At 54.0% G+C, this 14,721-nt stretch overlaps 1 protein-coding gene across 3 annotated transcripts in view; it reads left to right on the forward strand.

The window, feature by feature from the left end:
- C10H16orf74 (chromosome 10 C16orf74 homolog) overlaps window positions 1–11,983 on the forward strand; it is a 31,637-nt gene extending 19,654 nt beyond the window's left edge. For 2 of the 3 annotated variants that reach the window (XM_041770344.1, XM_041770343.1), the window contains 2 exons: window positions 9,058–9,201; window positions 11,449–11,983. In XM_041770344.1, the coding sequence (XP_041626278.1) occupies window positions 9,058–9,201; window positions 11,449–11,507 (203 nt within the window). In that variant the 3' untranslated portion in view covers window positions 11,508–11,983. Of the gene's footprint in view, window positions 1–4,819; window positions 7,205–9,057; window positions 9,202–11,448 lie in introns of those variants that run through there. The other variant, XM_041770342.1, reaches the window with a different exon arrangement.
- The last annotated feature ends 2,738 nt before the right edge of the window (window positions 11,984–14,721 follow it).

Here is a 14,721-nt window from a genome sequence, read left to right on the forward strand (position 1 = left end):
TAAAACCACCCTCACTGCTCTGGCCTCATCCATAATAATGCAAAGGCTTTCCCCTTAATTGGAATGAGAAAAAAAAAAAAAGATTAAGTGCATCTGGAACCCTTGGAGGCATTTGTCGGCTTGGTTTTTTGTTTTTTGTTTTTATGAAAGACCTACACTAAATCCGACATCCGGTCATCTGGTCATCTTGGAGGAGTTAGTGCTGGCCCCAGCGTACCCTGCTCCTGCCCCAGGGCCTTTATGCATGCTGTGGCTGACCTCAGTGCCCTCACCTTCCCCTCCTAACCCTGTCCTGCTGCTCCTTCCCATCATCTGCTTCTGACTACTGACCCAGGCTCTGGAAAGTGTTTGCTTCCCGGCCTTGGGAAGGCAGGGCTCTGCGCCAGTTCCCACATGACCCTGGCATGGCCTCTGACTCCTTGGCCACTAGTGTGCCCTTCTGGAAGATGGGCTTCTCACACATCGGCCTCACTGGGAAGACCTCCCCTCAGGGAGCTCACACAGCCCCCCACACTCTACCCTGTGCCGCCACCGCAGCCACAGCAATGTGAGACAGCACCTTGAAACACCAGGGCTCTCTGTTTTTTCCATCTGACTCTGAAATCTTTGGGGCCTCACTTCCACACTGGGGCCGGGAGGGTGGAGGACAGAGAAACATGCTGAGACTCTTTCTCCTCTGCCATGTCCCCAGCACCTAGCACATAGTGGGTGCTCACTAGTGGCCCACCCAACTTGCTCCTCCCCTGGGCCGGGCTCTGGGCTGCAAGGGAAGGAAGCCTCACATGAGAAGGTCGGGACCAAGCGAGGTGGGGTAACAGCCAGCCAGCAGAACTGAGAGTCGGCTCAGTTTCCCTCCTCCTGGACCCCTAGAGCCAATAAGGAAATTGTGCCTCCGAGTGTTAAGTTGGAACCAGGAGTATTTCGTCAGAGCCACCCCCACTCCAGCTGTCCCACGCACGGCACGGGTGGGTCCAGGTCCCTGACCTGCGCTTAGGTGGCTAGGAGTAACAGCAGCTGGGTGGCATCCAGTAGGTGCTCAATATTGGCTGAATCAATGAATAGGCGCTAAGGTCGGAATCTCATGCTATTAAATAACCACTTGTGTTTACGCAGCATGCTCCGCAGGGCCAACTATGTGGATTTCCCACCTGCAAGATGCACATAAATGATTGCACCCCTTGGCGGGAGTGAGCCATGTGGGCATTAACTCCCCGCAGCGCCCCCTGGAGGTGGGGACGATTATTTACCTTCATTTTGCAGGTGAGGAAGCAGGGTCCAAAGAGGTGGAGTCATTGCCAGGTGTACTGAAGCCCAGGTGTACGTTCTGGCCTCCACTACATCTTGGCTCCAACAGAATCACTATGTGTGCGACAGTGACTTTGGGAAGAGTGAACACTGTCCCAGGGACATGGTCCCTTCCAAGTTGGGTGCCAGTCCGAGTGCCGTTTTCAAAAAAAGCAGCAGAGGGCGCCCTTTAGCCACGAAGCCGGCTGAGGGCAACAGGTGTCTGCTGTGGCCTGGGAGTGGCCTGGGGACTGCTGATTGCCGCCTGGGGAACTGGGGCATCCTGAGCAAAGCATTGGCCTGGCTCAGGGCTTCTGAAAGATGAGAAGTGGTGGCTGATACCCAAAGGGGCAGGGCGAGAGCTGAGGCCTGGAGCCACCTGGCCTCCACGTGTCCTCCAGCACCTCCTTTCTCCGAGCCTTGGTTTTCTTGCCTGGAGAACGGCTGTGGGCCTAGCATCCACTCCAAGGGGTGATGTAGGGAAACTGCGTGAGGCATGGTCTTCCGCCTCAGTCTCCCCCAGGCCCCAGCCCATGGGCTCACCCTTGGTCACTCCTCCTGCACCTGGCAGCCACACACCAGGTGCTTCGTGCCTAAGAGACTGCTGTGACTCCACTTTTACAGCCAGGAAACAGGCCTAGAGTAGTGCCATGCGTTCCCACAGTCACTCTAGCTTGGGGATTCCCTGCCCTGGCTGTTAGACTCCCCTGGGCACTTTCAAAACTCCTGCTGGCCCCGAGGGGTGCCTGGGTGACCCAGTCCTTTATGCATTCAACCCTTGATCTCAGCTCAGGTTCATGAGTTAAAGCCTCTTGTTGAGGTGCAAGCTGGGCCTGGAAACTACTTTAAAAAAAAAATCCCTGGTGGCCAGAGTACAGTAAAATCAGGCTCTCTGGCGGTGGGGTCCTCAATCGGTATTTTTCAAACTTCCCACGTGATTCCCAGTGAGCAGCCAAGATGGAAAGATGGAAATCCAGTCCCCTTGGGCTGGGAAAAGGCAGACCAAGGTTTCAGAGGAAGTCTGGCCTCATAGCACAGTGTCTCCCCATTTCACCCGCAGAGAAGGCAGGCTCCTGGAGGCCAGGGTTTGGCTGTCTGGCCTGCTCTAGCTTCAAGGTCCAGAACGGTGCATGACCCAGAGCCCGAGCCCAGTCCAGGTCAGGTGACCACTGCCCGCTGGAAAGCCTCCTGCACAGGCTCCCTGTTGCACCCTGAAAGCCTTCAGTATTTTGGGGGCGCTGGGATCCGTTCTTTACCCCCTGCCTCCTTGGGGCCTGCCCCCCCCCCCATCCTAGCCAAGCCCACCCCTTCAGGAAATGGGCTTTTAAAGGCCTGAGGCGGGCACATAATTAACAAGTAACAGTTCTGGCTTTAGCATAAATGAGCTCCTTGTCTAGGGCAGGGTTGGCATTTGTTTTTAATCCCCAAAGTAGGTTTTATCTCCCGAGAGCTTTTTCCCTCTTGCTCAGCCACCTCTGCTGGAGGCTGGGCCAGCCCCAGTGGCGGCGAGGGGGTGACAGGATTTCAGAGGTGCTGGAGTCCCACCCTCCTCCTTTCCTCTCTCCTCTCTCCACCCCCTCCCCTCCCCTCTCTCCTCTCCGCCTCTAGCATCTCTCCAGGGCCCACCAAGTGACCTGATGCTTCCTGATTAAGAATGTGGGCTTTGTCGCCAAGCTCCCAGAACCTGTTAAAATGCAAATGTGGGGCCCCGGGAGGAGTATGGCTCTTCTCTATTAGCATTTTATTTTAGAACTTGGGAATATTCGCGGAGGAAGGGGCCTCAGAGAGGGAGCAGGGAGGCTCCCTCCTGTTAAAGATAACAATAATCAGAGCTTCCTTTTGTTGCCAGCACTCCATGAGACGCTCTTTATGGATGATTATAGAGAAAGCTAACAGGGATTGAGCACCCTCTAGGCCCCTGGCTCGCTGGGCAAGTGCTTTACGTGAATTCATTCATTTCCTCAAGCCCAATAACCATCAGAGGTAGGTATTGTCACTATACAGCAGCAGCCAGGTTTGGGATTTTGTTCTTGTTTTTGGCATTAACCAACCTCAGGCTTTTGTGGTTCTGCAACTGCCTATTAGGACATCAGGCATGTTCCGGATCCACACTCCCTGACTTCTGAATGTTATAGGGCAGGGATTGGCAAACCACAGCCCTTGGGCCAAATCTAGCACGATGCCTGTTTTTGTAAATAAAGTTTTATTGTGGGGTGCCTGGGTGGCTTGGTCGGTTAAAGCATCAGGACTCTTGGTATCAGCTCAGGTGTTGATCTCAGGGTCGTGAATTCAAGCCCTGTGTTGGGCCTTAGAGCCTACTTTATCGTTATATTTTAAATTTTATTTATTTATTTATTCATGAGAGACACACAAGAGAGAGGCAGAGGGAGAAACAGGCTCCCTATGGGTAGCTGGATGTGGGACACAATCCCTGGACCCTGGAATCACAACCTGAGCCAAAGGCAGATGCTCAACCACTGAGCCACCCAGGTGCCCCCTGGAGCCTACTTTAAAAAATATATAAGTAAATTCAGTTTTATTGAAACACAGCCACTCATTCATTTGCATATTGTCAGTGGCAGCCTTCCCATGACAATGGCTAAGTTTAGCAGTTGCAACAGAAGACCACATAGCCCCCAAAGTAAAAAATATTTACTGTCTGGTCCTTTTCAGAAAGTTTGCCAGCTCCAGTATATAGAATTAGAATTGTGCTTTTTTTTTTTTTAATTTATGATAGTCACACAGAGAGAGAGAGAGGCAGAGAGAGAAGCAGGCTCCACGCACCCGGGAGCCCGACGTGGGATTCGATCCCGGATCTCTGGGATCGCGCCCTGGGCCAAAGGCAGGCGCTAAACCGCTGTGCCACCCAGGGATCCCAAATAAGCTATTAATTTTTAGGGGTTTTTTTTTTTTAAGATTTTATTTATTTATTCATGAGAGATACAGAGAGAGAGAGAGAGGCAGAGACACAGGCAGAGGAAGAAGCAGGCTCCATGCAGGGATCCTGATGTGGGACTTGATCCTGGGACTCCAGGATCACACCCTGGACCAAAGGCAGGCGCTAAACCACTGAGCCACCCAGGGATCCCCTAGAATTGTGCTTAAAAGAATCACCAACTTTTGGAGTCAGATTGGGTTTGGGTTCAGACCCTGACTCCTCTATACACTAGCTGTTGAACCGAGTGCAGGTTCTTCCTCTGGTCCTCAGTCTCCACATCCATGAGATGGGGCTGGTTAGCCTTCACATAGCAGCGGGGAGCAGTGGAGACCAAAGGAGAAAGAGTCCATTGGGGGCTCAGCACCGTGTCTGGCATGCAGCAAAGAATCCGTCAATGTCCACCACTACACGTGATAACAGGAAGGCCTCCTCCGAGTGCCTTCCTTTCACCTGTTTTACATTCTGGGTTGCACTGCTTCAGATGGAGTTGGAGGCAGCCTCCCTGGGTGATCCTGAGGGGCCTGTAGTCTGATTGGGAGATGGCCTCTTCCTGCAGAACTAACTGGCCTGGGAGGTTGGGGGGCGGGGGGGCGGGGCACCAGCCCAGGGAGGAAATAGGATCGGGGTTCAGGACTGGGAGGAGGCTGGGGCATTGCCTGGGAGAGAGACTCCAGGCCTGAGTTTGGTGTGAGTGAAGGAGGAAGCCGTACAGGGCGGGAAGGCTGCCGTGTTCAGCGGGAGCAGGCAGGGTGCCAGGTGCTGTGTCATCCTCTCCCCAGCCACAGAGGTGGGTCCCCCCCACCCCATTTTGTCAGTGAAAACAGGAAGTCAGAGAGAACACAGTCCACAGAACACCCTCACTTCTGACCCCAGCTGCAGTCTTTCCTAGAAAGACTCACAGAACTCTCTGAAAGCTCTTGTACTCATGGTTATGATTTATTACAGGGAAGGGACACAGAGTCCAATCAGCCAATCAGAGGGAGTGTATGGGGCAGAGACCAGGAAACGTCCAGACAGAGCTCTCATCGTCCTCTCCTCACAGACTGATACGTGCGTTACACTCTTGGTATAGATGTGTGACACACACACACATGCACGGAGGGGTGCCAGCCAGGGAAGGTCACGTGGCCCTCCATGCTCAGAATTTTTTTTTAAGGTTTTATTTATTTATTCATGAGAAACACAGAAAGAGAGGCAGAGACATTGACAGAGGGAGAAGCAGACTCCCCATGGTGAGCCTGATGCAGAACTTGATCCTGGGACCCCAGGATCACCACCCGAGCTGAAGACAGACACTCAACCACTGAGCCACCCAGGCGTCCCGGTGTTCAGAGGTTTTACTGGGTGTTTCTGGGCTGAATAGTGTCCCCCCCAAATTCACATATTGAAGTCCTAGCCCCCAGTACCCTCAGAATGTGACCTTATTTGGAAATACGATGTTTGCAGATGTGATAGTTAAGAAGGAGTCATACTGTGTAGGGTAATAATCCAGTATGGATTATTATGGATTATAGTCCATGATGCAATATGACTGGTGTCCTTATGAAAAGGGAAAATTTTGTCATAGACTCACACACAGGGAAAAGCTGTGTGAAGATGAAGGCAGAAATTGGGGTGATGTGTCTGTGAGCCAAAGGACACCAAAGATTGCCAGCAAACCACCGAAAACCGGGGAAGAGGCCTGGGACACAGTCTCCCTCGCTGACTCAGGAGGAACCAGCCCTGCCGGCATGGTGCTCTCGGACTTCTGGCCTCCAGAAGGTGGGAGAGTAGAGTTCTATTGTTTGAGCCCTTTTGTCACAGCAGCCCAAGGACACAAATACACTGGGACTCCATTACAAAGGCACAATTGATTGCTCACGTGGAAGATTTGTCTCCAGTCCCTTTGAGTGTCACCCAAAGGCCATGTGGCTGGACTCTCCAATGTGACGAGGGCCCTCAGGCAAACAAAAGTTCTCCTGCCAGGCTTGGCATCCAGGGCCTTCAAGCACAGAGGCCAGACCTCTTTGCGAGTTGGTTGAATTCTTGACCACACAGAGGCCTGGAGGGGAGATGTGACTTGCCCAGGGTCACACTGATAGTGAGCAGCTGGCCTGATTTACAGTTAGGGCACTCCCCACTGTGCCTGCTGCTGGCAGCTCTTCTGAGCTCACAGCCCAGGTCAAGCTACAGATGGGCCAAGAAATTGGCCCAATTCCATTGCTTTAGGTCATCTGATGTTCATGCTTTTGTGGATTCAAACAGGCTGTCTTTGACTATCCAGGCATGAATTTCCCATCAGAGGAACACCCCTTAGGTGACCGAAGGTCACCCTGAGAAGCCCTTGTGACTTTCCCATGGCACGGTGGGTGTGGTATTCCTACTGTGCACCTGCTGTCCTTTCCCCCTATGGTCAGAGTGAGCTGTGTGGACTGCATCGGTTTCCAATTCTCTATAACAAATTACCCTCAAACTCCGTGGCTTTAACATTTATTATCTTGGTGTCTGTGGCTTGGGTATTCAGGACTGACTTTGTGGGGAGGTTCTGGCTCAGGATCTCTTGTCAGGCCACCTTCAAGCTGTCAGCTAGGGCTGCAGTGTCATCCAAAGACTTGACTGGGCTGGAGAACTCACTTTCCTGATGGCTCCCTCACACAGCTGTTGGCAGGAAGACTCAGCTCCTCACCACACAGGCCCGCCCCCACCCCTTGCTCACCCCTGCAGCTTGGTGCCTGCCATACCCCAGAGTGAGAGGGAAAGGAAGAAGTTGCAGTCTTTTGTGACCTTGTGTTGGAAGTCACATGCCATGCCTTCTGTCATAGGCTGTGCACTATAATCTGTGCTAAGTCCAACCACACTGAAGGGGAGGTGAATTAGACTCTGCCTCTTGGGGACGTGCTTGAGAACCAGTGACCTCCCCCCCAACCAGGGGCCATCGAGGAGCAGCAGGAATGACCATCCATCACCCCATTACTCAGCTCCTGCTGTTGGCCAGGGACCCAGGTACCTGAGCAAATGTCATCCCAGTCTGGGGCTGTTTGGAGTGAGAAACAAAGTGGTGGGGCCCAGAGACAGGGATGCTAACACCCAGCTCAATGGTGCCTGAAGGTGTTTCTCATTTACAGTTTAAAGCACTCCACTTGCTCTCCTCCAGGCACCATGTAGGCCCAAGGGAAATAGATGAGTGAGACACTGGCCGCCCTCCAGACGCTCGCGGTAAAGGGAGACAGAATTAAGAACTAATGTTTCAATACAGTGTGATCAGTGCTGGAAGAAGATTGATGAATGAATCAGTGTAGGACAAAGGAGGGAGGGGTCGCATTTGCTGGGACATCTTCCCCAAAGAAGAGCCTATTTTGCTGGGCTTTGAAGGGTAAGTAGGAGCCCGTTATCCCGGCAAAGAAAGAAAGAGCATTCCAGGCAGAAAGTAGCACATGCAAAGGCCTGAAGGTGCTGGGAGCCCAGGGTTTTGGGAACTGTGAGCAGTTTGGGGCGTGTGGGCAGATGGCAGAAAATAAGGTTGCATGCAGGTAGTTCAGCCCAGATTGTGAAGACTGGCTGTAATTTATCATCAACATTTCCCAAAATGTATTTCATGACTCATGGTTCTGTGAGATATTAAGAGGCCTTCCCCCAAAAACAGACCCCAAGATTATTTAAGTTCAGGAAGCCCAGGATTAGGCCCAATTAAAGCTGCTTCCCTACTGCAGGACTTCTCAGAGCCTTTAATTCTCTAATATCCATGAGAATCTCCAAGAGAAAGATAGATTGGATGGGATCCAGTCAACATTCAACTATGTGGTATTCCCGAACTCATGTGATCATGGGACCCTCTTCCTGAGGGAGTCTCAGAGGCCCATGTTCCAGGGAACACACTTTGGGAGCTACTGCTTATAGCCAGTTGTCAAGATCAGGTATGATCAGGTTCATAGCTCCTGGCAGAAAGAACTGGTTAGCAGCGTGGGGAAGGAGAAGGATGGCAAAGATGCTGAGGGGTGGCACCTGTTGGCTTGTGATTGGTTAGGTCGGCTTGGGGGTTGGAGGGTGAAGCAGAAAACGGAATTGTGGTGGACACTCTGGTTTCTAGCGGGTCGTGGTTCCACTGACTCAGACAGGAAGTATGACGGAGCAAGGCAGACGTGTGGTGTGGATGGTTTGGGTGCTTCTGTGTCAGCCGGGAGGTCTGTAACTGGGCGTGGCCAGGTCACCCGAACTTCATTAGCAGAAGCCCCAGGACCACAAATTCACCAACGTGGAAGAAATGGCCAGGTTCCTGGAAAAGCCCAGCCTATCCAAACTGACACAGGAAAAGAAACAGAAAACCTAGCTAGCCCCCTGTCTGTGAAAGACACCAAATTCATAATCCAAAGTCTTTGCACAAAGAAAACGCCAGGCTCAGCTCCACTGGGAAATCCAGTCAAATGCACTAGGGAGAAATGCACCCCATCCCACAATCACTCTTTCAGAAGGTGACAAGGGGACGCTGTATGGGCAGGTGCGGCTCCGCGTCACATGGGCCTGGCTCCGGTCCGCACTGCGCTGCCCACATCCGTTCAGAGTCCTGCTCTGGGCGCCCTCCGCGTGTCACACGCCGCACTGGGTGCTGGAGCCACGTTAGTGAGCCCAGCAGGTAAAACTCGGTGCCCTCCCTGAACGATGCAAGCTTGGACAGGTCATTCAACGTCTCTGCGCCGGGGGTCCCGTGCATGCGAAGTGGGGACAGCACTCCCGTCCTGCCTGAGAAGCGGTGCTGAGGGAGGGAGGCAGGCAGCTCACAGCAGGCAGTTCCCAGTGGCCACTGATGCTTGTCTGCCTGTCCTGTGTGTACGTGTGTGTCCCACGGCCTGCCCTCTCAGGCTTGAAAATGTGTGGCAGCAGCAGCGGCAGCAGCCATGACGAGGCCCCCGTCCTGAGCGACAAGCACCTGGATGTGCCCAACATCATCATCACCCCCCCGACCCCCACGGGCATGATGCTGCCACGGGACTCCAGGCAGACAGGTGAGGCCGCCCTGCCACCACTGCCAGTGTGTCTGAGGGGCCTGGCTGGGGACAGCTCACGGGGTCCCCTTTTGTTCCGTGGCTCTGAGCCCACGTCCCCACCTGCTGGGGTTTGTTAAAAATTTATGCTTGGATCTGCGTACGATCCACCGAGGGCCCCTTGCATGTACCACCCTCAGCAAGATGTGGCATATTAAGAAATTAGCTAGACAGCCCCTGCCGGCAGCCAGGGCCAGTGATGGATGGGGCTGGGCGGGCCCAGCGAGGTAATGGATGGATGTGCCTTAACCTGCCAGCTGGGGACGGGTGCTCCGGCTTGCCGGCCACAGCAGTTCAGCTGGACGGGATGGGCTTGGAAACACCCTGTTGGGCCAAGCTGCTCTCTGGGCCTTCCAGCTGCAGGGAGCGGGGAGGAGACAGACTTGTTCCCAGAAAGAAAGGCAGACCCGTGCCCCCACCTGCCCTCTGTGGATGCTGTTGGAGCCGGTGAGACAACCTGTTCATCAAAGAGATTTCTGGAGCCACGCCTGTGTTAGGTGCTGTGGCTGCTGTTTCAAAAAATAATCAGAAGAAATACTGATGTGAACAGTGAGCTGTTCCTCATGGGGTCCTCAGGGTGACTCTGGGCTAGGTCTCGTTTTCATCCTCGTTTGGTAGATGGACACACTGAGGTTCAGAGGGGTGGAGACGCTCGCCATGTAGCTGGTAAGTGGCAGGCTTGGGATTCAGACCCAGCCGTGTGACCTGGAGCTCGCCCCGTGCCCCTAGCGAGGCGCCCTCCCAGTGGCCAGCATCAGTCAGCCCACCAGCTGTCAGGGAGCACAGGCCAACCAGGCTGATGTGGGGCTCTGGAAGTCTGCTGGGGGGCTTTGGGTAGACTTTTCCAGAAGTGCTGAGCCTGTATCGCAGCTTGCCCACCAGGGTGGGTACTCAGGAGGAAGGGAAGCCACAGGATCCCCTCTGGGCTGGGCCCTATGTCAGGCCTGGTTCTGGGCCTTCTCATCAATGACTCACACCAGGTGATCTTCCTGGTCACCTTCCCAAGTGCCAGACACCAGGCTGAATGCTGCTCGCGGTGTTTATTCTCCTTCCAACCCTGAGGGCTGTGAGTACCGCTCTTATCTCTAGTTTACAGTTGGGAAAGCTAAGGTCCAAAGAGGGACAGTGAGTCACCCGAGGGCACACAGCAAGGTGGGGGAAGAGCTGGGCTCTTGCTCCAGTGTCCAACCAGAGAGCTCAGTGCAGGCAACAGAGGCTCCGGCCCTTTGCTCTGCCGTCAAGCTTCCTGCCCTGCCAGCCTTGGTGTCCCCAATCTGCAAAATGGGGTCATAACCACCTTCCCTGCCCCCAGGGCCAATGGGAGTGTGGGGAGACATTATAAGGTCAGAGGCCCTGAGCTTGCAGAGGAATTCCTAAAACCCGGAGAGGCCTCTTTAAGTAACCAGCTCCGGGGTGAATCAGCGCAGAGGGACTGCACAGTCGTATCTTCCTGTCCTGCCTGCTCAGACCCTCTTTCAGAGAGCAAAGGCATAGGATAAAGGGCCCAGACCTCGAGGTCAGAAAACCCTGCATTCAGTTCCCTGCTCTGTGACTTTAGCACCTTGTGACACTGAGTAAGACACTGACCCTCCCTGAGTCTTGAGTTCCTCCATCTGTAAAATGGTGCCTCAGAGAAGCTGGGGAGGATTGGCTACAAGAAGGTCAGGGTCTGATTTCATGCCCTGCACAGTGGCTGTATTGTTCATATTTCCACCAGTGATATTTAGAGTAGATGGAGACCACCTCTGGGGCTGCTGGCTCCAAGTGATGATTACATACCTGAGCTTCCCCAGACAATGGGTTGGAACCCCCTGGGTGACTTAGAGCAGCCCCCCCCCCACCCCAGGCCTCACCTTCTCATCTCTAGGACAGCTTGTGGAGGTATTGACCTCACATCCAGCCCTGGACTTGAAGGCACCTGCCAAAAGATGCTGAGCCAAGGGTGGGGCCCAGGGGTACAATCCCAGGAACCTCAGCTAGGGACCCGGGCGAGCTCGGAGTGTGGGCAGCAGGTGCATGGGGAAGGCCCACGAGACCCAGTGTCACCCAGGTCCCCTGTCAGCATCCCTACCTGCCTGTATGTGGGGGGAGCTCGGGGTGGTGGTACAGAGCATGGAGCCCAGAGGTTCTGGCCTTGGAGCTCTGAGGGGAGGGGACTCAGATGTGGGGGGTGCCCATTCAGATGCTGATTCCTCCTCTTTGTCCTAGTCTGGCTGGATGAGACAGGGTCCTGCCCAGAGGATGGAGAAATAGACCCTGAGGCCTGAGGAGGAGGCACAGGTCGGAGATTCTCCTCACTGGCTCCTGCTCCAGCTGCCCCCAACTCCACAAGTCTCTGGGGGTGTGGCTGCCTGGGAAAGCTGTGCTGAGGTCGCTGGATGCTGGCCGGGAAAACAAAGGATTCTGGGAGCCGACCAGTTGCAATGTGGCAAGAAGAGCAAGGAATCAGCCCTGCCTGCTTCCAGAGCCATGTTTCCCAGGCCCCACCGAGTGGGGACTCCTAACGCCCACACAATCACGGTGATGGCCACCGGGGTGGCAGGGAGAGGCTCTCTTCTGGACAAACGAACCCTCCCTGCACCCTGGGCTACACAGACGGGTACGCAGGAGGGGGACACACACAAGAACTTCTTGCAGAGGAGTGGCTCTGTTTTTTACGAGTTGTTTTACAGATATCAAAACAGTCCACAAAGTGATTTATAATTCCTTTTTTGCATTATCAATAAAGGTCATCTGTAATGAACAGTAAACCCTTTCCTTGGGCTGGGCAGACGCGACGGAGCGCACGCAGGTGCAGAAGTGAAGAGAATGACTTCATACGGAGGGGCGGGGCCGGCCGGGGTCGGGGGCTGCTTCAGGTGCTCTTGGGCCTTCTATTTGCCCACCACCATGTAAGCCTGAGCCTGGCCAAAGGCACGGACCCTGAAGTCACGTGAGCCTGAGTCCCAGCTCTGTCCTTGCCAGCTGCGGGATCCTGGTAACGATGCATCTCTAGGATGGGAGGCAGTGGTTCTGGGCTTTGTTTTTTTCAAGAGCATCAAGTCTTTGGTGTCCCTGCGTCCCTCCTAGGCTGTTCTGACGGTGGCACCTGTGTTTGGCTTCTATCAGACACCATGTGGCTCCCCCTGTGTTAGTCACGTTTCTGGAGAAGCAGAGCCCCAGCAAAGACTCTGCTAGGAAAGACTTTATTTGGAAGGTAATCAGGGAGCACACAGGTAAGGGGGGGGGGAGAAGTGCAGTTTGGTGAGGGGATCCCAAGACCACTCTTGGGGTTCAGTAATCCCCTAGTAGGACTCAGAACTCAGAAAAGCTGTGCTGACCTGGCCGTGTTTATGGTTTCTTATGGTGAAAGAATGGAGATTACAATCCTCAAAGGGCAGAGGTGACAAGGGTGGGGCCCAGGAGAGAGTGTAGGGAAAGGCTTGCAGGCAGCATCCAGCCTCTGGGATGACGCACACTCAGGGTACCGCCAACCAGGGGAGCACTCTGAGCCACCGGGGTGTCTGCACTTTTTGCTGGGAGTGCAGCACTTTTTGCTGCACACAGACAGGGCTGGCCGCCCACATGGTGACCTCAGTGTCCAAGCCCTCTGGAGGTCAGGCTGATACCACAGTAAATCACACTGTTAGGCTGTTCTGCGTGACCGGAGGCTCCAGGTAAACAAAGATACTCTTATCAGGCAGGACATTCCTAGAGCCTAGAGGTCACCTACCAGGAGCCCAGGGTAAAGGCCAGACCACTCTGGGAGGGTCCTCCCTCTCCCTCTGCTCCTACCCCAATTCATATACACTCTCTAAATACATACATACATAATTTTTTTTAAGATTTTATTTATTTATTCATGAGAGAGAGATAGAGGCAGAGACACAGGCAGAGGGAGAAGCAGGCTCCATGCAAGGAGCCTGACATGGGAATCTCCTGGGTCTGCAGGATCAGGCCCTGGGCTGAAGGTGGCGCTAAACTGCTGAGCCACTCGGGCTGCCCAAAATCTTTTAAAAAAGAAAATAGGATCCCAGAAGATAGTGATACAGTCTCACTCATCAGCATGCTACCAGAGCTCACACACAACAGGTATTCAACATTTCTGTTACTTCGCGCTCAAATTGCTGGTTGTGTGCCAGGCACTGTTCTGAGCACTTCCAACTCATAGGATCCTCTTGGAGGAAACCTTTAGAGATAGTGTATTAGGCAGCTTTCCTTTGGCTGTCACACTACTGTGTAACAAACAACCCCAGCTATAATCTGAATGTGTACCCACCTTCCCATATTTTACATTGAGACCTAATCTCCAGTGTGATGGTGTAAGGAGGGGCGGTCTCTGGGAGGTGAACGAGGTCATGTGGGCAGAGCCCTGGGGAATGGATTGGTGCCCTTACCAGAGAGACCTCCAGAGAGATCCCACCGTGTGAGGACATGGCCAAGTGTGAACCTTGCACACTTAGTCTGGTGAAGCAGGTCCTCACCAGACACCAAATCTACTAGTGCCTTGATCTTGGACTTCCCAACCCCCAGAACCATGAGAAATAAATTTCTAGCAACTCAAACAAACTAAGACAAATGTGCTCCCCCAAATTAATGGCTTAGGACAGCAAACATCAATGTCTTACTCCCTGGTCCCTGGGTGGGTGAGCCATGGCTCTACTACATGGCTGTGAGGAGCTGGGCTTTGTCAGGCTAAAGCTGAGTTCAAACCTGCTCTGTGTATCTCCTCCTGCTGTGGCCAGCCTCTACCCCAGTGTGCTGTGATGGAGGGTGGCAGGAGCACAGGGCCCAAGTCAGGTCATGCAAGTGTGTTCACAGTTTCCACTTATGACTCTGGGCACCAGTGAGATGCTGCGCCTCAGGGCTGGTGCTGGGCATGAGCCCTGAAGACTGGCTCGGTCTACATGCTGGGGTGCAGGGTAAGGGGAGCCCCATATCTCTCTAGGCACAGCTCAGAGGCCTCCAGCCCACTCAGCAACCTGCTGCGGCTAATCGCGGCTTCATCCCAGGCTTTTAGTGCCCATGGCAACAGGATGAGGGCTGTGAGCTGGAGCCCAGGCAGGAGGGGCTGGTCAGAGGCTGTGTGGTCCCAGGATGCTGGATATGGTTTTCTTGCACAGGCAGGGTGAGTTCTCTTGCTCTCATGGGGACAAAGGTATCAGTACCAGTCCTGACTTTGTGCCTCTTGTAGCTGGAGGCTTCATTCCTGGTGAAGCCAGCATCCATATGAGGGTGCCTGCTGAATAAGGGGAGAGAGACCTTTCCTGGTGAATTCTGCACCCCAATCTGCAGCAAACCCATGACACTGCCTGGCCCCTGTTCCTAAGCCTCTACCTTCAAGCAAGCTCTCTCTCCCTACAAGGGAGGGGTGAGGTGGAGGGTACTTGCTCGGTAGAAGCTCTTGCCCAGGGAGGGCATGAAAGTAGGGAGGAGGGCCCCCCACTGCAGCTCTAGCATCCCACACGGGAGCTGTCAGAAAGAATGGGGGAGGGCACCTGG

This window comes from Vulpes lagopus, chromosome 10 (genome assembly GCF_018345385.1).
Source record: "Vulpes lagopus strain Blue_001 chromosome 10, ASM1834538v1, whole genome shotgun sequence".
In the NCBI taxonomy this organism is placed as follows: domain Eukaryota; kingdom Metazoa; phylum Chordata; class Mammalia; order Carnivora; family Canidae; genus Vulpes; species Vulpes lagopus.